General features: G+C 49.6%; 1 protein-coding gene across 1 annotated transcript in view; it reads left to right on the forward strand.

The window, feature by feature from the left end:
* LOC142439508 (palmitoyltransferase ZDHHC11-like) overlaps positions 1 to 21,744 on the forward strand; it is a 47,574-nt gene extending 25,830 nt beyond the window's left edge. Inside the window, exons 5-10 of the mRNA XM_075541922.1 lie at positions 7 to 108; positions 1,951 to 2,075; positions 3,126 to 3,281; positions 8,968 to 9,080; positions 16,878 to 16,954; positions 21,720 to 21,744. Of these exons, the coding sequence (XP_075398037.1) occupies positions 7 to 108; positions 1,951 to 2,075; positions 3,126 to 3,281; positions 8,968 to 9,080; positions 16,878 to 16,954; positions 21,720 to 21,744 (598 nt within the window). The remainder of the gene's footprint in view (positions 1 to 6; positions 109 to 1,950; positions 2,076 to 3,125; positions 3,282 to 8,967; positions 9,081 to 16,877; positions 16,955 to 21,719) is intronic.
* Positions 21,745 to 25,140: the final 3,396 nt, after the last annotated feature.

A 25,140-nucleotide genomic window follows, 5' to 3' on the forward strand; every position in this document is an offset into this window, starting at 1 on the left:
TTCTAGGAGCCCCAAAGCCAAGCACTGCAGTGCCTGCAACAAGTGCATCACCGACTTCGACCACCACTGCAAGTGGCTCAATAACTGCGTGGGCAGCAGGAACTACTGGTGAGCCTGGCCAGCGGCCATGCCCTGGGGGTTCCCAGCTCAGCAGGGCACGGCCCTCGTACCCACCCGCCCGCCAGCCATCTGCATGGCCTGGGGAAGCTGCCGGGGGCGCACTCCTGCTTCTGCATGTGCGTGGCTGGTGGTCGTGGGGGCAGGGGTTCGGGGAAGGGGTGCATGCCTCCTGAGGGGGTTCCAGAGAATCTTGACCCATTGGCTCACCTACCTCCTACAACAAGCCTGCCACAGGCATTGAGAGCCCTTCGACACGGACAAGACTCACGCTGGGTCTCCTCTGCAGCGGGAAACACCCCCCCCCCCCTATGAAGGTCATGCTGCTGCAGCAGCCGGGGAGTGGGCAGGAGGCACCAGACCCAGAAAACCACGGGGAGCAGTTGCTTCCATGGTCCTGAGCAGCTGTTGCCGTGGACCGGCACTTGTTGTACACAGGATTGCTAAGAACCAGAAGTGGTTGTACACAGGATTGCTAAGAGCCGGCAGGTGTTGTACACAGGATTGCTAAGAGCAGGCAGGTGTTGTACACAGGATTGCTAAGAGCAGGCAGGTGTTGTACACAGGATTGCTAAGAGCAGGCAGGTGTACACAGGATTGCTGAGAGCCGGCAGTTGTACACAGGATTGCTAAGAGCCGGCAGGTGTACACAGGATTGCTGAGAGGCGGCAGTTGTACACAGGATTGCTGAGAGCTGGCAGTTGTACACAGGATTGCTAAGAGCCGGCAGTTGTTGTACACAGGATTGCTAAGAGCCGGCAGGTGTTGTACACAGGATTGCTAAGAGCCGGCAGTTGTACACAGGATTGCTAAGAGCCGGCAGGTCTACACAGGATTGCTAAGAGCCGGCAGTTGTACACAGGATTGCTAAGAGCCGGCAGTTGTACACAGGATTGCTAAGAGCCAGCAGTTGTTGTACACAGGATTGCTAAGAGCCGGCCGGTGTTGTACACATGGTCACTGTGAGCCGGCAGTTGTACACAGGATTGCTAAGAGCCGGCAGTTGTACAAAGGGTCGCTATGGACTGGCAGTAGTTGTACACAGGGTCCCTATGGACTGGCAGTAGTTGTACACAGGGTCGCTATGGACCGGCAGTAGTTGTACACAGGGTCTCTATGTACCGGCAGTAGTTGTACACAGGGTCGCTATGGACCGGCAGTAGTTGTGCACAGGGTCGCTATGGACCGGCAGTAGTTGTGCACAGGGTCCCTATGGACTGGCAGTAGTTGTGCAAAGGATCGCTATGGACCGGCAGTAGTTGTACACAGGGTTGCTATGGACCGGCAGTAGTTGTACACAGGGTCGCTATGGACCGGCAGTAGTTGTACACAGGGTCGCCGTGAGTCAGTCCCGACCCAATGTCACCTAACAACAACAATCTTTGGCTCCGTGGCATGGATGCAGTAAGTGGCCACAGAGCGGGCAGGTGAGAGAAGGGAGCACGGCTTAGGATGGACACTGAGAGGGGCCCTGGGAGGAAGCCATTCAAACAGGCCTGTGGGCAGAGGGCCATGCTGCATCTCGCCACCTCCACCCCAGCTCGGCTGCGGCTACGGTCCATCATGTGGTGAAGGCAGATTTTGGTAGTGAGGGCTGCGTTTCCCTAAGAGGGCCAGGCACTGTGAAGATCACTGGGGGCATTTGGGGGGGGGGGGAGTGGGGAGCGCTGCCAAAGCAGATACCTGCACTTTATCCTGGATGATGGTGGGTGGGAGCACAAATGTTTTTCATGTTGGGGTGGGCATGGGGGGTTGCTGGGTAATTTTCTTTGCCCGCAGCAAAGGGTGGCCGGACCTGGAGTGGGCGTGCCTCAGAGCTCTGCTCTCTGGCAGGTTTTTTTTCAGTTCCGTGGCTTCCGCAGTGGCCGGGCTGGTCTTCCTGGCGATGATCCTCCTCTACGTCTTCATCCAGTACCTCATGGACCAGGATCAGCTACGGAGTGACCCCCACTTCCGAAGTATGCAAGGGTGGGGCTGCTTCTCTTTGGCATGGCTCTCGGGTTAGCTCCGAGAATAGCACCACGGTCCACTGGCCTGTCCAGGGCCTGCATCTTTAGTTCAGAGCTGGCCGGCCCAACTCACTCCCACCAGACCTGGCCAAAGGGACACGCTGGGGGCCTCATCTGTGATTCCGGCAGGCCCCACCTGGGCCAATGGCAGCAGTGCCCAAATCTCCTTCCAACAGCTTAGCTTCTCTGATGTCTAAGAGATGGCGCGGGCTTGGGGGCTGGGGTTGGAGGTTGTTGGCATGGCTAGCCCGAGGCCAAGCTTCTCAGCATGTGTCTGCTTTGGAAATGGTTCCACTCCAGGCCCATCCCTATTCACTGTGTCCTCAATGTCCTCCCACTCACCTGTCCGTGCCCCATTCCCTTCCTGTCCACCCCCACACAGTCCACCCACTCCCAAACTCAATCACTTCCCATTCCCCACCCCCTCTCTGCCCATCCCCAGATAGCCCACCCACTTCCCCACCCACTCCCCATTCTCTATCCCCTCCCTGCCCACTTCCAGACTGCCCACCCACTCCTCAACTCACTTCCCATCCACTCACCTGCCCAGTCCCCACCCCCTTTCCCACCCTGAGACTCCCCATCTATCGCCCCCTCACTCCCCATTCACTTGCCACTGTTTGCCCATTCCCCCATTTACACCACCTAACACAGTTGTAACATGTCCATTAGGTGCCAACCCCAAGGGGAGAGTCAGGGTGCATCCTGGGGAAGCCTGGGGTGTGGATACAGAACAGTGGGAACTGGGCAGACCCCACTAGTTGATTCTGGCCTGTAGCTAACCACACACAGCTCTGTGACCCGGGCCAGTGGTCCAGCCTCTCTTTGCTGTGGCTTTCAGACTCTTCTGGTAGAGTCATGGTAGCCAGTCTCCCCAGAAATTCCTGTACAGGAACAGCAGGATGCCCCCCCCCCCACCAGGTCTCCCAGGAGGCCTGTGTGGGTGGGGGACAGGTACTGGGCACCGCCCACGGCCACCGCGGTCTCCCTCCCCAACAGAGATTGAAGACAAGGAAACCTGGCTGCTCTTCCTGCCCTTCTTCCCCGTGCAGACCAAGGCCCCCGTGCTCCTCCTCATCGGGGTGGTGGCGCTGATGCTGGACCTCGTGAGCCTTCTGCTGCTGGGGCACCTGCTGCTTTTCCACTTCTACCTCCGTGCGTGCCCGCCGTCCCGTGCTGCCGGGGGCTGGGGGGAAGGGGATGGGGAAAGGGGACCACAGCCCCGGGTCTCAGGGAGGGGACACGGGACTGAAGATGCTGCAGGCTCCCCGGGGGGGGACCCCACTCCCCCACGGTAGAGGCTGCCCAGCAGGAACTGGGGGTGATGTCCCCTCCACGGTCTGTGGGAGGGAGCCAGCTACCCATGGAAAATGACCAAACTCACCACATGGAGCTCGGCTGACTCCTGTTACAGTGAGGGGCCATCGGGTCTGCCCCGACCCATAGCGACCGTGTGCACCACAGAACCGAACCCCGGACAGCCCTCTGCCGTCCTCACAGTTGTTTGGGCTCGAAACCATCCCCCCACTTCCAAGGGAGAAGCCGCTGAGAACTGTCTGCTGACTCACAGCAAGCCTAAAGGGCAGGGTAGAACTGGACGAGTAACTCGTTACCAGAGCAAAGAACCTCACTTCTCTCCATCTGAGCAGCTAGTGGTTTCGAACTTCTGACTTTGCAGTTAGCAGCCCAACTCACAGCCACCCTGCCAGCAGGGCCACCGACACCCCCAGCCAGCAAAGCTCCTCTCCTACATGAGGGCTAGCCTGCTAGGGACCCTGGATGCAGGGCCGATGCTTCTAGGATGGGGCTTCCAACACAAAATGAGATGCTGGGGAACGTCGCAGCCCTGGGCTCCCAGCCCTGCTTTCAGACTCTGGTCAGCCAGCTGGGCACAGATTAGTCCCTGGAACAGGGCCTCAGACCACAAGTGGTGGGAGCTGAAAGCCAAGACCACCGCTAATGGCTGTGGGGAACTGTCCCCTCTGCCAAGTGGACACCAGAGACATCTACCCACCACCCAGGGAAGCAGCCCATGCACCATGAAGAACAGTGTTGTGCGGGGGGGTGGGATTGGGTGTTCACCATCACAGCATAGGGAGTCCTAGACCAAGAAACGGGTCAGCTGCTTGAAGCTGGGGAAACTCGGGGTGAGCACAAAACTGCTCCAAGAGATGCCTCCTCCAGCTGGGACTCCCAAGGGAAACAGCCTTTGCAGAAGGAAGACCAGCTCATTGTCCCAGAGAACAAACCACAGGAGGAAAAGGAACACCATAATGACCAGAAACCGAACTCACGTCCCCAGACCCTCGGGAATAAACCAACACCAAGGAATCTCAACATTCGTAAGCTTGAGACGGGCGATTCAGGATTAGACTTTGGGAGGCAAGAACAGGACTTGTGAAAAAAGAACAGAACCTTGTGGGTGGAGGCGGATTTTGAAAGCACAAGGAGAAAGTCCACCGATGAAACATAAAACTTAATGGACAATATAAGGTGCGGAAGCCATATCTGACTTCTGGCTACTGCAGGAAGAAGAACCCAAGGCTGGTTGCCACAAGGCAGAGACCAGACTTGCCTCCACCCTCTGTCCTTGGTTCGCTATCCTGACATCAATTGCTCCTCCCAGGATGCACTACTTTTCTTTTGGGTTCGATAATCAGTTACAAGGGCCACACAGAACTGACAGATAATACTCATGATTATGGGGGCTTATTAGGGAGGTTTTGTTTAGGCTTTCAGTATTTGAAAATGCTTTGGGATCACTCCCTGAGAGACATGCTGTTGACAAGGCGCATGGAAAGAGGCTGATGCAGCCAGAGCCCGAAGCTGGAGGAGGACTCACATGGAGACTGAGATGCTTCCACTGCCAATGGATCCACAAGACTTCCCACCCACTGGCCTGTGATCTTCCTGCATTTGGTGTCATTGCATGTGTTTCGTGAGTCTGAAGAGGACTTTATAGATTGTTATCAGATATATGGACTAATATCAGACCGAAGGACTTGATTGGGACTGGCCTGCGATGTTTTCTCAATATTTGATTGTTATTGTATACAAAGCTCTTCCTTTTTTAAAATTTATAAATCATTTTATTGGGGGCTCATACAACTCATCACAATTCATACATCCATCCATTATGTCAAGCACATTTGTACATATGTTGCCATTATCATTTTCAAAGCATTTTCATCTACTTGAGCCCTTGGTATCAGCTCCTCATTTCCTCCCTCCCTCCCCAACCCTTCCTCCCTCCCTCATGAATCCTTGATAGTTTATAAATTATTATTTTTTCATGTCTTTCACTGTCTGATGCCTCCCTTTGCCCCCTTGTCTGATGCTCGTCCCCCTGGGAGGGGTTTATAGGTAGATCATTGTGATCAGTTCCCCCTTTTTCCTCCCACCTTCCCCTTCCCCTCCTGGTATGGCTACTCTCAATTTTGGTCTCAAGGAGTTTATATGTCCTGTATTTCCTGTGTTTCAGCTCTTATCTGTACCCATGTGCATGCTGTGGTCTAACCAGATTTGTAAGGTAGAATTAGGGTCATGATAGTGGGGAGGAGGAAGCATTAAAGAACCAGAGGAAAGTTGTATGTTTCATCAGTACTATACTGCACCCTGACTGGTCCGTCTTCTCCCATGACCCTTCTGTAAGGGGATGTCCAGTTGCCTACAGATTGGCTCTGGACGTCCACTCCACACTTTTCCCCTCATTCATATTATGAATTTTTTTGCTCTGGGTATTTGATGCCTGATACCTAATCCCATCAACACCTCATGATCACACAGGCTGGTGTGCTTCTTCCATGGGGGTTTGCTGCTTCTCAGCTAGATGGCTGCTTATTTATCTTCAAGCCTTTAAGACCCTAGATGTTATATATTTTGATAGCTGGGCACCATCAGCTTTCCTCATCACATTTGCTTGTACACCCACTTTGTCTTCAGCGATCATGTTGGGAAGGTGTAAAGCTCTTTCTTACACACACACACACACACACACACACAGAAAAGAAAATGGTTTGAAGCTGTGCATAAAGTTTCCAAAAGCTGAAGAAGAAGAACTGTAAGCACTAACTCATCTATATCAGGAAATCTGGAAGACAGCTACTTGACTAATTGACTGGAAGAGTTCCATATCTGTGCCCATTCCAAAGAAAGGTGACCTAACAGAATGCTCAAACTGTAGAACAATGTCACTGATATCTCACACAAGTAAAATGTTTCGGAATATCACCCAACAGTTGGAGTAGTACATTGATGGGGAACTGCCAGAATTTCAGGCCAGGTTCAGAAGAGGATGTGAAACAAGGGATATCATTGCTGATATCAGATGGGTCTTGGCTCAAAGCACAGAATACTAGAAAGGTGTTTACTTATTGTGGTGGTTACATAATTTCAAGTCAACTTGAAGATATGTAAAAATGAAGGGGTGGAGTGTAGCCTGCCAGTCAGGTCACAGTCTGATGGTGACTCCTTGTGGACATGGCCTTCTCATAAGGAGATCCTGGGAACACCCACCCACCCCACCACCTTCATCTTCCTGCTGATGAGCCACTCTGAGACCTGCCAGAGCCCTGGAGGCGCATCTACTGCCATTGGACATCTAATGCCGAAAGACTTGGCATCCACTGGCCTGTGATCTTCCTGAATTATGCATCATTGCATGTGACTGCATGAGTCCAAAAATGGACTTATGGACTAGTATGGCACTTACGTACTTGAATTGGACTGGGCCGGGATGTTTTCCTGGTATATAACTACTTCTTGATATAAAGCTTTTCCTTACACATATATAAGTGTCACTGGATTTGTTTCTCTAGTCAACCTGGCCTAACACAGTTATGTTTCATTGATTATGCAAAGGCATTTGACTGTGTGGACCATAATAACCCATACAAAACATTGAGAAGAACGGGAATTCCAGAACACTTCATTGCGCTCATTTGGAACTTGTATATGGCTCGATACTATGAAGAATGGACACGGAAACCACAGAGCACAACAGTAAAAGGAAATAGAGGAAAGAACTAGGATGCAAGGGGCATTTATAGAGGTCTAAATACAGTCATGCACATATGGAAATAGATCTATGTGCATATATGTATAGGTTTAGTATTAAGGTAGCAGATGGACATTGGAACCCCCAATCAAGTACCCCCTCACTGCAAGAATATTTTGTGCTATTAAACTGGCATTCTATGATGCTCACCTTCCCGACACAATCGCTGAAGACGAAGTTAGTGCATAAGCAAATGTGCTGAAGAAAGCTGATAGTGCCAGGCTATCTAGGGTCTTAAAGGCTTGAAGGTAAACAAGCGGCCATCTAGCTGAGAAGCAACAAAGCCCACATGGAAGAAGCACACCAGCCTGTGCGATCACGAGGTGTTGAAGGGATCAGTTATCAGGCATCATCAGAACAAAAAGACATATCATTTTGAATAAGAGGGAGTGCGGAGTGGAGACCCAAAGCCCATTTCTAGGCAATTGGATATCCCCTTACAGAAGGGTCACGGGGAGAAGACGAACCAGTCAGGGTGCAGTTTAGCAACAATGAAACATACAACTTTCCTCTAGTTCCTAAATGCTTCCTCCTCCCCCACTATCATGATCCCAATTCTAACTTAAAAATTTGGCCATACCAGAGGATGGACACTGGTTCAGATAACAACTGGAACACAAGGTATCTAGGGTGGATGATCCCTTCAGGACCGGTGGTGTGAGTGGCCATACTGGGAGGGTGGGTTGGAAAGGAGGAACCGATTACAAGGATCTACATATAACCTCCTCCCTGGGGCACGGAGAACAAAAAAGTGAGTGGAGGGAGACATCAGACAGTGCAAGATATGACAAAGTAATTATTTATAAATGATCAAGGGTTCATGAGGGAGAGGGGAGCGGGCAAGGAGGGGGAAAATGAGAAGCTGATGCCAGGGACTTAGGTGGAGAACAAATGTTTTGAGAATGATGAGGGCAATGATTGTACAAATCTGCTTTACACAATTGATGTATGTATGGATTGTGATAAGAGTTGAATGAGCCCCTAATAAAATGATTTTAAAAAGAAGAATCCAAATCATTAAGATGCAATGGCCAACGACTGTCTTGGAAGCAGTACAGCCGGAATGCTCCTTAAAGACTCTTTACAGACCCCATCTCACATACCTAGGACATGTCAGGAGACACCAGTCCCTGGAGAAGGACATCATGCTAGTGGAAGGCCCTCTGTCAGTAGCTGGATTGATACAGTGGTTGCAACAGTGGGCTCAAACACAAGAGCAACTCTGAGGGCGATGCAGGACTGGGCTGAGTTTCGTTCTGTTGGGTCTAGGGTCGCTATGGGCCAGAACTGACTCGACGACACCTCACCACAACAACAGGCAGCAAGTGAGGACAGTGGCACACAAGGGAGGAGCCACTCTGAGGCAGAGAAAACCTACTGGACTTAGGACTGAGCATGTCCATTTTAGGGTCTTTGGGCATGAGAGTCTAGGTTTCCAGGAGGAATTGGGTTTGTAATTAGTGAATGCTACATAACAAATTGCCCCCCAGATATAGCTCATTAAACAGCACACATTGATGATCTCACAGTCTCTGCAGTTTGGGAGTCCAGAGTGGCTTACAGGTACTCAGGTATGGAATTTCCCATGAGGATTCAATCAAGAGGTCAGCAGGGACTGAACTTTCATCTCAAGGCTCAACATAGGGTGGATCCACTTTCAGGCCCATTCAAGGTTGTTGGAGGGTCCAGGGAAGGTTGGCCCCCTGTTAAATTGCTGAGTTGACGCTGTGTCCAGTTGATGTAGGCTGGTGGCTCTTGGCCCTTTTCCACCCATCTCCTTTCTAGTAATCAGAAGGTTGAGCACCTTTGATTACATGACTCGAGGACGACAACCGGTTTGGAAAAACTCAGAGAAGAAGAAAGAGACATCCATCCAAATGACAGAAGGAAGCCTGCAGGTAACACATTTCTGCACTTCACTGTTCACAGTCTTTGTGAGCTGGGGATGTTGCCTCGGGCGGCAGTGCTGCGAGGACCTCTTTCCACTCCATGGCTTCCAGGGGACATGCACCTTTGGCTCCATGTGTGCTCTGTGGTTTCCATGTCCATCCTTCATAGCATTGAGCCTGAAGGTGTGTGTGTGTGTGTGTGTTTTCATTCATTCAGAGCCACATGTTCATTCCCTGAGGAAAGCTCCATTGATCCCTTACAAGGTCCAAAGGGAGGGACAAGATTCCATCTACGAAAGGGACATGCCTGGTCCAGTCATGTTAATCTGGGTTATCCAGAGCGGAGCCCAGTGGGAGAGTTCATTGTTGGAGATACTGGGCATGATGGACCAAGCTTAAACCATGGCCAATCTGATTCTGTTGTGACCCCTCCCTCACAGACTTCCCCCAACACCTGGGTTGGCCTCTTTTTGGGGAGTGAAATAGCTTCATAAACTGAGCAACCACCCAGACCCAGCTCCCAAGGGCACTCTGCCCTTGGGCCATAGATGGTAGCCATGGCAGACTGAGCATGTCTGAGCATCATTGCAAACAGCAGACACGAGACAGAAAGTGTGGCCTTGATCATACCAGACACAATGGATGTGAGGAAAGGGGTTTACTAGAAAAAAGAATGTTCCTAATTATGAAAATATCATTTATAATTATACATTGGACCACAGGACAGGGAGTCATGATAGCTGTAAGTGTATACACCCCTAGCAACCCAAACAAACAAACAAAACAAAAACCACCCGAAAACAAAAATCTCACTGCCATTGAGTTGATGTCAACTCAGAGAGCCTATAGAGCAGGGTAGAATGGCTTCTGTGAGTTTCAGAGACTGTATCTCTTTACACAATAGAAGGCTCTGTCTTTCTCCCAGGGAGTGGCTGGTAGTGTCGAACTGCTGACCTTGCAGATTACAACACAGTTCCTAAGCACTACACCATCAGGGTTCCTTCAGTCCCCTCATGTCAAATCCACCTAACCACAGAGCCTCAAAATACATGACGTAAACACTGACCTAGCTGAACTAATAGCTACAGCTGGACATTTCAGCACTTGTCTTTTAGTAAAGGATAGGGGGTGGGGGTGGGGAAAGAAACACAACAGCTGAGAAAAGAAGCAAAGGAATAAACAACACAGTTGACAAAATTGATGTAAATACATAAATCGAATGCTTCACCCCATAAATACAAAGTAAACATTCTTCTCAAGCATGCATAGCACATTCTCTAGAATGGAGCATATGCAGAGCCATCAAACAGGTCTCACTAACTTTAAGTAGATGCAAACTAGGCAAAGAACATTCTCTAATACAAAATATCAAGTTAGTTATCAATAGCAAAAGATAAAACAAGCTTGGACATGCCTAAATATTTAGAAATTAAGTAGCAAACACATTTGTAAATAGCTCATGATCAATTAAAACATCACAAGGGAGGTTTAAAACTGCTTCCTGGGTTGAATGAAAATGAAGACCCGACGCAGAAAAATTCACAGGATGCATTTAATACATTTAATACAGTAGTTGGAGGGAACTTTACAGCTTTCAAGGCTTCTGTTTAAAAAGAGGACCAATCTGAGCTCAGTGCAGTAAGGTTCCATCTGACCTTTGTCTCTGAGGGTGTCCCACATGAGGGTGTTGAAGAAGCACATGGACAGGTCCCCAACATCAACTTTCTCATTCCAGTCACCAGTAGTTATCGATGCATTCTTTTTTTAAAAAACATTTTATTAGGGGCTCATACAACTCTTATCATAATCCATACATCAATTGTATAAAGCACATCTGTACATTCTTTGCCCTAATCATTTTCAAAGCATTTGCTCTCCACTTAAGCCATTTGCATCAGGTCCTCTTTTTTTTCCCTCCCTCCCTGCTACCCCCTCCCTCTTGAGCCCTTGATAATTTGTTTATAGATTATTATTTTGTCATATCTTGCCCTATCCGGCATCTCCCTTCACCCCCTATTCTGTTGTCCATACCCCAGGGAGGAGGCCACATGTAGATCCTTGTAATCAGTTCCCCCTTTCCAACCCACTCTCCCTCTACTCTCCCACTATCGCCCCTCACACTCCTGGTCCTGAAGGTATCATCCACCCTGGATTCCCTGTGCCTCCAGCTCCTATATGCACCAGTGTACAACCTCTGCTCTATCCAGACTTGCAAGGTAGAATTTGGATCATGGTAGTTGAGGGGGAGGAAGCATCCAGGATCTGGGGGAAAGCTGTATTCTTCATCGGTGCTACATCGCACCCTGACTGACTCATCTCCTCCCCTAGACTCCTCTGTGAGGGGATTTCCAGTGGCCGACGAATGGGCTTTGGGTCTCCACTCTACAATTCCCCCTTCATTCACTATGGTAAGATTTTTTTTTTGATGATGCCTTATACCTGATCCCTTTGGCACCTCGTGATCGCACAGGCTGGTGTGCTTCCTCCATGTGGACCCTGCTGCTTCCGAGCCAGATGGCTGCCTGTTCACCTTCAAGCCTTTAAGACCCCAGACACTATCTTTTTTGATAGCCGGGCATCATCAGCTTTCTTTGCCACATTTGCTTATGCACCCGTTTGTCCTCTGCAATCGTATCATGGAGGTGTGCAGCCAATGATATGATTTTTTTGTTCTTTGATGCCTGATAACTGATCCCTTCGGGACCACGTGATCACACAGGCTGGTGTGCTTCTTCCATGTGGGCTTTGTTGCTTCTGAGCTAGATGGCCGCTTGTTTATCTTCAAGCTTTTAAGACCCCAGACGCTATCTCCTTTGAGATGCATTCTGATAGGATGTTTGATCCATTGCAGACTGAAGAAATTGGTAGATATCTTCCATGTCTTCATCCTTGGCTTTAGTGGTCAGAGTATAAATTTGAAATATAGTTGTACAAATCGGTCTTCTTGTAGGCATGTGGATTTTATCCTATCACAGGCAACATTAAACTTAAAGGTGGATCTTGAAATGTTCTTTTTGACAGTGAGTGACACACCATTCTTCTTGACATTCTCAGCAGAGTAAGCTTTATGATCATCTGGCTCAAAATCACCAGCCAGTCCATTTCAGGTCACTAATGCCTAGGATGTCCATCTTTATGCCACCCATCTCATTTTTGGTGACCTCTGTTTTTGTAGATTATTACTTCATGTGTTGCATGACCCAATTATCAGTGGATGTTTGCAGCTGTTACTTCTCATTTGTAGCTGTACCCCATCACCTGCCAAAACCCAGCTTCCTGCATGCCATTAAGATGATTGACTTCACTTTGAGGAGGCAGCTCTTCCTCAGTTCGTAGTTTGAGTGCCTTCCAACCTGGGGGACTCTTCTTCCGGCAATATATCAGACAGTGCTTTGCTGTTATTTCTAAGGTTTTCGGTGGCGAATTCTTTGGAAGTGGGCTATTACTTCCTCCAACTCTGTCCTTAGCCCAGAAGACCCACTGAAACCTGTTCACAATGGTTGACCCCGCTGGTATTTGAAATATCAATGGCATCGGTTCTACTATCACATCACACAAGACACCAACTGTATGACAAACTGAGAGACAAGTTGGAATAACTATCATATGACCTAGCAATCCCATTCCTGGGTTCTAACTCAGGAGAAATGAAAACACATGTGCATCAAGGGCTGGGCGTGAGGGAGGTATCCCACCACTGGGGGCCTGTCCTGAGACCCAGGAGTCCCCGAGGCACCATGACTCAAAATGGACTACATACGGACTTGAACATGTTGCGTGTGTAACACCAAGGTCAACCGCTCCTTCCTTTTTCGTTTTGCACAGGAAGTTCAAGAGAGTCTAAGCCTGCCTGCACATACGTAAGTTTGTAAGTTTGCTTGAACTCTTCTTTCATTTATCTGAAAAATAGCTATATTCCCTTCATAAAGCACTTAGGGAATTATTTCATCGATGATGGCGTATTTTAAAATCATACGATAATATGATGCGTAGAAAATGTAATTGTCTCAGCGCACATCATTAACCTCTAGAGCTATTCATTTATCTTAAAGTGTACTTAGCTTATTTATAAAAACAGATCATTCTTCCCTCACTTCTTTAAAACTAGTATATCTGAATGTGTGCCCAAAATAACAAACCTGTGCCTTTCTTGTCTGCATCTCACTGTGAAGGGTAGGAACACCTGTTCATGGTCCACAGTAGTTGCGTAGTAACGAGTATCTATATGTTCACATACATACGTGTTTTTACATATTACTTTGGTGATTAAAGCTGCTTTCGTAAACACTGTATATGTTTTCAGCACTTGGCTATTACACCCCTACCATCTAACCTGAATAACTTCACCCAGATCACCAACACAAAGTTGATTCAGACTCATAGCAACCCTACAGGACAGAGTAGAATTGCCCAAAGGGTTTCTATGACTAAATAGTTTTGGACCAGACCGCCTCATCTGTCTCCCATGGGGTGTGGCTGGTGGTTTGAACTGCAGATGTTTTGATTAGCAGTCCCACACTTAACCCACTGTGCCACGACGGGACTTCCGACTTACTGTCTAGGGCCATTTAAATACAATGACTTCAACTTCCCTGGACACACACACACACACACACACACACACGTGCATGTACCTTTACCCTTCCTCTTTTTCACACTCTTTTCACCCCGAGATAAGGTCTCCTTCCCCACCCCTCCTGCCACCACCCCATCGCCCTGCAGGGAATCTGAGCTGCACCTGAGGATTAGAGGAGGCTGCTATGTGTCTGGAGTGAGGTGCCCCTGCCCTGCAGTCCTGTCTTATACCCTCCCACACACACCCCATGACCCCTCAGGCTGTGTAATTACCTGGCCAAGATGCCAGGGGACCTCCCAGGTAAAAACTAACCAAGCGGCTCACAACCTCTGCCTTTGACCCATACCATGCCTACACCAGGGCACTTTTAGTCTGTCACAAACAGCCCTCGAGAGAAACCCCAAGAACAATCCAGATGCCAGCTTGCCAGCTGCCAACATGAGCTCCCTTTCTTCCCCAAACCAGTATCCTTCTTTGCGGACATGTGCATTTTTCTGTTTCCCCAAACCCAGCGCGAGCAGAACGAAACCCACAGAGCCACAGCTTTCACCCCGCAGATACCCGCACGAGTGCCCCAGCTGCCCCACCCACCCAAGGGGCGCATCTAAGCCAACAACAAACCCAAAGCGGGACACCATGGATCCACACCAGGTGAGTGCCACCTGGAGGTTGAACAAAGTCCCCCAGCCAACCAAAGGTCACCACAGGTTCCGAATGGCTGTTTGCTGCTTATCAGCACTTAGAGGGGGCTCTGGAATGGAACAATGGTGTGTGCGGGCTGAAGGAGAAAACACAGGGAGGGCTGGAAGCCCTCTTAGTTGTTGTGCATGTATGTGCGTGCAAAGGAACCAGAGGTCTGCCGCTTCAGAATGCATCGAGTGACAGGGACGCGACGTGATGGACACAGAGGAAAATGATTCCAAGTCAAGAGGCAGGTGTGGGCATTTTGGTGCTTTCTGTGCAAGTTTTCCAGTTCCGCTGAACGTTTGAAAAGGTTTGCAGGAAAGCACTGGGGAGTAACTGTATGTGTCGGGAGCAGGTGAAGGGTGAGGACGGTGTGTGTGTGTGTGTGTGTGTGTGTGTGTGTGTGTGTGTGTGTGTGTGTGTGTATGTGAGCTTATGTGTATGGGTGTCTGCGTGTGTTTCAGTGTGCGGGTGAGCATGTGTACCGGGGGTGTGTGTGTGTGTGTGTGTGTGTGTGTGTGTCAAGGTGGGTGGAGCATGTACTTGTGTTGGTGAGAAGCATTAAAGACAGGTGGAGGGCAAGCATTTTGAATGAGACAGGGTGGTAAGATAGACACATCAGTAGCACACGAGTGAGCCTGGACTACTCACAGAAGAGGTGCCCATGGAAGGACCCTCCCCTTCACAGACAGCTGGTTGCAGTGGGACAGAGGAAGGACAGGTGAGTGGGGGAGCCCCTGAGGACAGGACTAAAAGGGTCACCCAGGTCTTTTGGGGTGCTCGTTTTTGGAGAAGCGACTGCAGGCAAGGGGAGGCCGTACCACTAGATCTCAGTCTTCCTGGTCGAACCAAGGGACCCAGCTGAACTTCTCTTGAGCAGGGGCCTCAGCAGGGTGCCCTGAAGGCTAGCTTTGTCCTTTAAAACACTTGCTGCCATCACGAGTGGACATTAACTCCATAGAAACTGGAGCTTTTGTGTGTGTATATATATATATATATATATATACACACACACACACACATATCCTCATTTTCTGCAGTCTCTAACTCTGACCCCTTCTCTTTCAGGATCTTCTCTTTCATTCCCCTCTTGCTCAGGTATCGCCCAGTCCACGTTCCCTTTGCCGCAGTTTCTCCCCACTGTAGAGCTAGTTCGGGACAGAAGTCCAGCTGGGAGTTCTGAGCGCTGGACTGCTTGAGCACCTGCAGGCTCTACGTCAGGCACACACCCCTTGGACACATCCAGAACTTGAATATGAAAACTCTGCCCTGTGTCGCCCTCTGTTCGGAAATCGGCCCCACACCCTCAGTGCCTTAGCAATTCGAGGGTTCACCCGCTCTCTCTGGGCTATCGGAAGTCCCCTCGCATCTCTTCCAGATGTGGACTCATAGCTGTCCAGGTGTCTCTCTGTCCCCTGGTGTTTTTTGTGGGTCCCACAGAGGGTAATTTGTCATTTGACTTATTTGTAGATACTGGTGTGTAGGTTTCTGGATTTGCAATTCTAGTCCTATTTCTGCAATGTTGGGTGGGGAGGACTGGGTAAAAATATATAGTTTTTCAAGTTTAAAATTTACTTTTTATTTACTTTCTATCTTTTTATATCCAGCCTATTATCAATATATTCCCTACTGGTGGCTTCTTGAAACTCATGTTCCCTTTCACTCTGTGACTGCACGTGTGCTCATAATTTAAGTCTTTTAAAAAATACTTTTATTGGGGCTCTTACATCTCTTATCACAATCCATACATTCATCCAGTGTGTCAAGCACATTTGCACACATGCCACCATCATCGTTTTCAAAGCATTCTCTTCCCACTTGAGCCCCTGATATCAGCTCCCCCTTTCTTCTCCCTCCCCCAACTACTCTTCCTCACAAACCCTTGATAAATTATAGATTATTTAGACATCATGTTCTGTTGCCCCTTCTCAACTTTTCCATTATTTGACCTCGTGGGAGGGGGTTTTAGATTGATCCTTGAAAAAAAAAATTGGGGTGGCGGGGGGTGGGGGGGAATCTTAACCTGTGCTGCCACTACAGTCTTTCCAGAGTCTAGTCTTCCTAAGAACATGAATGAGAGGTTTTGAATTTAAGTCTTCTGCCAATCCCTGCTCGGCCTGCTTCGCCCATGCTCTTTTGTAATTGGACTGCTGGTAGGTGGTTGGAGGCCCTTTTTGTCATCCTGAAAAGCTCTTCTCATGCCTGGAAGTCTTTGGCTCTTGAATTCTAGATAGTCCTTTGGCCCTTGGAAGCTGGTAGGGAATTCTGTGACAGAAGGTGGCTGACTTAATGATAGGAGGCTCCACTAGATGACAAATGACCTGACTGCTCTGTTGTAGGACCTTCAAGGATGGTACGCCTCTTATCTGGTGCTGTCCAGATTCCCTAGGGATGTCTGGGGCTCAGAGAGGTGACGTGGATCCTCCGTGCCAGAGGCAACCATAGGAGAGCTGGATCGAGGCCCCTCTGGAATGCACTGTGTTCCAACCTCATGTCCTCGTGGCAGCCTGACAGACTCAGTGTAGCTCCCTGTTCTCTTTCTGCAGCATAAAGACATCCAGCATGAAGAAACCACCAAGTGTGAGGTAGAAAAGGATGCAGGAAAACAGAGTCTCATCCATAGGTGAGAGACCTCGCAGCTTGAGTCATGCTGAGAACTAAGGTGATTCTTCAGAGAGCAAAATTTCTTCTAGATACGAAAGGCAGAAAGTCAAGGGTGAGCATACTGCCCAGGACTGGTCTCCTGATGCCAGCACTCATCCTACAGACGCACCCACACAAGCATGCGAAGACATGGGTTCACATCTTTTATTTCCCTGGACTCGCGGGCCAAACTCACTGCTCTCGAGTCAATGCCGACTCATAGCAACCCTATAGGACAACGTAGAAATGCCCACCCACCCATCCCCTTTGAGTTTCCAAGACTGTAACTATTGATGGGTCAAGAAAGCCCAGTCTTTTCCCAAGAAGTGGCTAGTGGTTTCCAACCACAAGCATTGATGATTGCAGCCCACCAAGTTGCCGCCAGGACTCCTTGGGTTATTTCAATAACTCATTTCCCCAATCTGACACATCTAGGATATATATTTTTTTAATGATGAACATCTGCAGTTTAAGACAGCTCTGAGCAAAAGCCCCTGACCTTGTCTATCTTAAAACAAAGTCCTCCCACCTGTGAGTTGATTCGGACTCATGGGGACCCTATCGAATGGAGTAGAATCACCCCATGGGGTTTCCCAGGCTGTGAAGATTTGTGGAAGCCGACTGCCACATCTTTCTCCAATAGAGTGGCTAGTGGGTTTGAACCACCGACCTCAGAGCCTAGTCCTTTGCCACTGCACCAGCAGGGCTCCTTTGCCTATCTGAGCCCTCCCACTGAAACATGTAAAGGAATCCACAGAACACAATGGCAACTTTCACACTGAAGGTGACCATGATGTAACTCTAACTCACTGCCATCCAGTCGACTGTGACTCACAGAGACCCTATGGGACTGAGTAGAACTGCCGCTGTGGGTTTCTGAGACCATAACTGCAGAAGTAGAAAGCCTCATGTTTCTCCCACGAAGCAGCTTGTGGTTTTGAACTGCCCATCTTGTGGTTAGTAGCCCAACTCGTAACCACTGTGACACCCAGGCCCCTTCTAGATTCAGGGAGGAGTTAGCCTGTGTGAGGCCAGTGGAATTTGGTGAAGTAGACGGGTAGCGAAAAAGAGGAATGAATGCCCCAATGAGATGGAGCGATGCAATGGCTGCAACAACGGGCTCCAGGCTAAGAGCCTAGGGACAATTGTTAAGTGCTTTTGAACCCGTGCTGACTCGCAGCGAGCGTCGGCACAACAGAAGGAAACACTGCCCAGTCCCGTGCCAGCCTCAGGAATGTGATTGATGCAGCCGCTGTGTCAATCCATCTTGTCAGATGGATTTTTTTTTTCACCGTCCTTCCACTTCACTAAGCGTGATGCCCATTTCCAAGACCGGTCTCTCCGGACAACAGGCCCAAAGTACACGAGATGAAGTCTTGCCAGTCTCACTTCCAAGGAGCATGTTGGCTGTACTTCTTCCAAGACAGAGCTGCTTGTTCTTTTGGCAGCCCACGGTACTCTTGATATTTTTCACTGGCACCATAATTCAACTGCACCAATCCAGAAGCAGTCTTCACAAAAAGATGGACACAAATGAAATGCCCAGTCAACGGAAGAGTAGATAAATCAGCTATAGTGCACACACACACTGGAACCACCGGACACACCTGGAGGACATTATGCCGAGTGAACTGACCCACCACAGAAAGATGACTATTGAATGAGGCCTCTACTGTGAAAAGTCAAGGAAAGTTTTTCACGCTTAAGAGAAAAAGAAGTCTCTGATGGTTACCAGGGGTGGGAGTGGAAAGGGAGGGAAGTCACTGATTTAAGTACAGACGTGTGTTAACTTGGAAAGGCAAATACAACAGTGGCGTTGTTGTTAGGTTCTATAGAGTTGGTTTCAACCCAGAGCGCCTCTGTGCACAACACAAGGAAACACCGCCTGCTTCCGCGCCGTGCTTATCATTGTTCTGGTGCTGGATCCCATTGTGGTAGCCGCGGTGTCCATCCATTTCCTTGAGGGCCTTCCTCTTTTCACTGCCCCTCTCCTTTACGGAGCATGATGTCCTTCTCCAGGGACTGGTCTCTCCTGACAATCCGTCCAAAGTATGTAAGGTGAAGTCTCGCCACCCTTGCCTCTAAAGAGCACCTTGGCTGTACAATAAGAGGGAGGTGGGCAAAAATGATGGAAGAACTTTCTGAAAGGACTATTATCTTAGATCGGTGGTTCTAAACCTTCTTGCTGTGACTCTTGAATACAGTTCCTTGTGTTAAAATTATTTGCATTGCTACTTCTTTTTTTAAAAATCATTTTATTGGGGGCTCGTACAATTCTTATCACAATCCATACACACATCCATTGCTACTCCTTAACTGTAATTTTGCTACTGTGATGAATGAGACGACACCTGTGAAAGGAACATTCAACCGCCCCCAAAGGGGTCATGACCCTCAAGTTGAGAACCGCTGGCTTAGATGAAAGAGAAAACAAAACAGAACACTTCCCCCTTTGAAACAATTGGCTTTGATATGGAAGCCCTTGAGGAGATGGATGTACACCGTGGCTGCATCAATGGCCTCGGACATCGGAACAATGGTGAGGATGGTACAGGACGGCACAGTGTTGTGCACAGGGTTGCTCTGGGTCAGAACCAACTGGAGGGCAGCTAGCACCAACAGCTTGATACTTTAAGGATTTCTTACCAGCACCACAGCTCAACTGCATCGACCACGCTGCTTTCCAGCATTTTGCCCTGGATGGCAGCTCGTGGTGAGCTTTCTCTAAATTGTGGGTTTTGAAGATGTTGTGCAGCAATGTTTTGCTCCCTTCTACATGCTTCTCAATAAGAGGAACATGAATTCACCCATGTGTAACAATACCTAGGGGAGCATTGGTGTGCCCAAGGGCAGCCTGGTTCAGGACTGGGACAGTTCTTGCAGAGACCTGTTATAAATGGGGCTCTCAGTGGACACCCAGGGTTCTTTGCTAGATTCTAGGACACCTGTCTAGGAAACGGAGGGAGCTCCCTCGTGTTTGGCAAAAGCATCAAAAGAAGATGGAAACAACACACAGAGTCGCTGTCCCAGAAAGAGCTGGCCGACAGCCCGCCATTTGAGGAGGTAACCCAGGGGCAATGACCCACAGCACTGCAGGAAGAACTTCAAGCTGCACTGAAAACATTAGCCAAAAACAAGCCTCCAGGAACTGATGGAGTGCCCATTGAAATGTTTCAACAAGCTGATGAAGCACGGAAGCACTCATCTATGCCAAGAAATTCGTAAAATTGCTATTTGGCCAAGTGACTGGAAGAGATCCATCCATATTCATACCTATCCCAAAGAAAGGTGACCTGAGAGAATGCACAAATTATAGAACAATATCATCAATATCACATGAAAATAAAAATCTTGCGAATATCTTCCAACAATGGTCGCAGCAGTGCATTGACATGGAATTGCCAGAGGTTCAGATCACATTTAGAAGAGGGTGTGGACCAAGGGATATCATTGCTGATGTTAGATAGATCTTGGCTGAAAGCAGAGACTCCCAGAAACACGTTTACTTGTGTTCTATTGACTATTGCTAAGGCATTTGACTGGGTGCATTTAACAAGGGATGAATTGTCCTGAGTCGAATGGGAATCCCAGAACACGACATTGAACTTACATGCAACTGTACACAGATCAAGAGGCAGTTGTAGGAACAGAACCAGGGGCTAGTGCATGGTTTAAAACCAGGAAAGGTGTGTGCCAGATTTGCATCCTCTCACCAAATTTATCCAATCTGCTGAACAAATCATCCATGAAGCTGGATTATCGGAAGAAGACTGTGGCATCAGGATTGGAAGAAAGCTTTTTAGAAATCTGTGATATGCAGGTGACACCACCTTACCTGATGAAAGTGAGGAGGTCTTGAAGTACTTGCTGATGAAGATCAGGGATTGCAGCCTTCAATGTGCATTAAAACTCAGTGTAAAGAAAATCAAAATCTTCGCAACTGGACCAGTAGGTAATATCATGATAAATGGAGGAAAGGTTGAAGTGGTCAAGGATTTTGTTGTACTTGGATCCACCATCAATGCTCATGGAAGCAGCAGTCAAGAGATCAAACTAGGCACTGCATTAGGTCAATCTGCCATAGAAGACTTTTTTTTGTAGTTAGTTCAAGGATCGTTTGTTGGCCTTGAGGAGTGTTTTCCTTCTTCAGAGTCTTGAAGAGCAAGGATGTTACATTGAGGACTAACCTGAGCCTGACCGAAACCATAGGAATTTCAATAGCCTCATATGCATGTGAGGGTTGGGTGTTGACGCAGGGAGACTGAAGAATAATTGATGCATATGAATCGATGCACTGAATTATCAAGGAAGAATATTGATTGTCCCACGGACTGCCAAAAGAACAAAAAAATCTGCCTTGAAAAAAGTACGACCAGAATGCTCCTTAGAGGCAAGGATGGTGAGACTTTGTCTTGAGTGTTTGGGACAGGTTGTCTGGAGAGGCCAGTGGGAAGACCTCTAACAAGTGACACAGTGGCTACAAAGATGGCCAAAAACATGAGGACCATTGTGAGGATGGGGTAGCAGTGGGCAGTGTTTTGTTCTGTTGTACAAAGGGTCACTATGAGTTGGAGCCAACTCAGCTGCACCTAACAGCATCGACATCTCATGCTACACGTTGGTCAAAGATGCCCACAAGTGCCTATTGGTCTCTACCTTACCAGGTGGGACCCAGCACCATGTACCCCCTAAGACAGGGTCCCACGTGCACAGCCTCCCATGTTGACAGACCCTTTTCTCTGCAGGAATGGAGTCATGCTCACTGACTGAGTCCTTCAACCTGGAGCTCCCTCCTGGGACGATGGCCATGAACAGCCTCATGCTTCTGTACTCGCTGAACCCCACCCTGACCAATGTACCAGCCCACATGCTCCACAGTTTCCCCCGGAAACACCAGCTTGTGCCAGGCTCCGTGCCCCACCTCACCAACAGCAGCAAGCAGGAGGAGCTGCTGAGCAAGCAGGTCATCCTGGAGCGGTACCTTTCCCAGGACAGGCAATCATCAGATAGCCCCAAGGAAAACACGAGCACTGAGCTCAGTGTGGAACCTTCCGGTCCCCCCAGGGGAGGCCCTCAATCCGGGGCCAGGAACCCTGGACAGCCACGGGCCATCCCAGTAGATGCCGTGGGTCCATTTCAATCTGCAGTGTGTGAGGACCTTCCGACCCAGAGCAGTCCCTGCCAATCACACTAGAGCGGTGGGTCTTGTGTTTCTGCCAATCTGCTGGATGCCGAGTGGAATATCACTGTTGCTTACATTTTAATTCATTGGCTCCTAGGACATTCAGTCATCTCTCTGTTTGGTGACCAATCGGATTTACACTTTTCCTGCTGGAATCCTATTTTAATTTCTTATATTAAGAGCGCCTCCCAGGCCATGACCACCACCCCCCTGCTGACTTATTCCTCAGTAATACAATCGTCTCTCACCCAAAAGCTATCATTTGTCTATTAACTTTATATGCACCTATATGTGTCGGCTTTATTTTGCTTCATGCACGCTTTTAAATTGTGCTATCGCTGTAGCATCTCAAGTTTTCGTTTTTTATGCAGAAAGCTTCTCCAACCCTCCTTTCCCACTCCGATGGCCTTGATGCCCTCCCAAGACCGGCCTTGATGTTTCCTCTTCCACAGACCACCCCGAGGGGCTCCCGCTGCAGTTCTCACGGGACGAGCTGGAGAGGTGAATGTTAGCGTTGACCATTTGAACCTCTGTCATGACCCTTAGCTTTGCCATCCAAGGACATGGTATGTTTTGACTTGTATTCAGACTTTCTTTACCGGATTGTAAACAAGACAGCATTTCCTTTGTGTTGGTGGCTCCCACGCCTGTTAAATTTACCCCTGCATTTTGCGTTTTTGGGTTTTCCCCCCAAATTATTTTTTTATCTCAACCCCAAACAAAATCTCTCCCGTTTCGGTACCTGGATTTTTATGGCCAAAGTAGAGGAAAATGCGATGGATTTGCCAGTTTTCCATCGCATTCAGGCTTCTGAGGAAACAGTCTTCATGATGAGAGTAGTTTCCTGCTAGTGTCAGTTTCCTAAGTATTAAACCACGCGTTTATTCTATGTCAGTATCAGTGCCTTTTTGTTTGATTGCCCCACTCCCTCCCCTTGCATTTTCTCAGACCCACCACACAACCAATAAGAAGGCAGCACGCTTTGCTGCCCAGGCCTCAGTTTCCATTGAAACGGTTTTCTTTTTTTGTTGCTACGAAAAAGAATCTGGCTCTGGGTTTTTGTATCAGAATTCCCCGTCTCGTTCCCTGTCTGTCTGTCCCCTCTGTTTCTGGCGCCCTGGGTGTTTTCCTTAGGAGCGGCTGCGGAGTCCTGGCGTTCCAATGGGAGCATCTTTGGTCACTGTCTCATTTTGCTGAATTCTCCAAATTAACAACTCACCAGATGAAAACTAAACGGACAAGGCCATGACCATCCCTGCCTAGCGTTCAGTCTGAAGGAAGCACGTGCATGGCCCCTTCCTTAGGGCCCCTCAGGCTCTGCCCTCTGGAAGCGGAGGGGGCTCAGCAGGGTGGGACCTAACCCTGCTGAAGGGCCACAGGGCAGCCCCCAAGCCCACCATGGTTCCAGGTGGCGCTGTGAGGAAGAGAGCACCTAGCTGCCGTGGTTTCGTGGGAAGGTTCTGGTCTCCCTGGGGGTTGGAGAATTATTTTCATTACACAGGTTGGGGACCCCAGGGCCTGTCAGGGTTGGAGAGGGAACCCCAGGTCCCTTGAGGGGCTGCATGGTGAGTATTCTAGGTAGGCACGTCAGGGTGTCAGGACCCAATGTCCTCCCTGAGGTCCTGGTCCCACACAGGCACAGACCAAGTCCCCCCAGAGTGGACCCTTCACAGTCTGGCTCGTGAAGTTACTGTGACCACGGGGACTTGGGGGCAGCAGGCTGAGATCCCACCTGCCTGCTCCTGCTGTGGCTCAGGTGGAGACCTTTAGGGACCCTGTCTGTGGGGGATGACCAGCCCACAGCCATGTCCATGTCTGTCCTCCCTGGCCACTCTGCTGGAGCTCTTAGGCACCCGGGGCCTCTTCTTCATCCCACCCTACCCTCCATGTCACATTTTTTGTATCACACCAGGAACTCCCCTAGTACAGGGCCCCCAGCCACAGCCTCCTGAGAAGAGGACCTGTTTCTGGGCTGACGGAAGGGTGGAGGGGGTGGTGGGGGGAGACTCCTGACCACATCACAGCCAGTCCTGATGGTGCCCCAAAGCACCATTGCCTGACACCCTTATGGGGACCCACAGGCTGTCCTTTTCCTCTCTGTAGTTCAGGGTGATGGCTCCCTACTCTGTAGGGCCAGACATCTCTCCAGGAGCCACAGAGGCCACGCCCCTTGGCAGGTCTGGACACTCAGATGTGGACAGAGCCCATACTGTTGGGGAGCACCAGCCAACTCTCCCCCTCACCCCCAGTCCCTGTGGGTACCTCCCACTCCCCACATCCTGGGGGTCCTGACTCTGTATGAGGTCATCATGTGAGAGCCCCCTGGCCCCAACTTCAAGCCCAGTCCTACTGGGCACCCCTCAGGGCTCACCTGCAGGAAGTCCTGACATCTGTGTGTGGGGGGTCATCGTGTGAATCTTCACCCTCCCACCCGACAGTCCCCATGAGTGTCCTCTGTGCCTTGCCCCATGAAGTCACAGGAGTCTTCACGTCTGTGTGAGGTCACCATGTAAGGACTCCCCTGCCCTTTCCCCCAGCCCCGTGTGCCCTCCTCACCCTGGGCCCCAGGATGTCCTGGGACCAGGCTTCAGGGTCCAGATGCTGCACCTGGGACGCTGCAGGGACCCAGTAGGGCCGGGGGTGGGAGCACCTGGCATTTAGGGAGCGCTGCTGGGCACCGTATCCTGTCCCAGGAAAACCCTTTTTACAGACACAGGGAGTGAGGCTGGGGAGTTTGGGGCTGGGCCTGTGGGCTGGACTCTGCTCCACGCAGTCCCAGGAGTCTTCTCCTACAGGCAGACCTGTGAGCTCAGGCACGGTCCGGTCCACACCCTGGTTGGTTTCCGTGTCCGACAGGCTTCCCCTCTACCCGGGGGGGAAGGGGAGGGATCCCCTCGGTCTCTGCCCCCACAGGAGAGGGGACCACCAGGCTGTGATTTGGCTGGGTTTAGGGGTGACCAGATGTCTTGGAGTGTTTGGGACAG

Source organism: Tenrec ecaudatus, chromosome 2 (genome assembly GCF_050624435.1).
Source record: "Tenrec ecaudatus isolate mTenEca1 chromosome 2, mTenEca1.hap1, whole genome shotgun sequence".
Classification (NCBI taxonomy): Eukaryota; Metazoa; Chordata; class Mammalia; order Afrosoricida; family Tenrecidae; genus Tenrec; species Tenrec ecaudatus.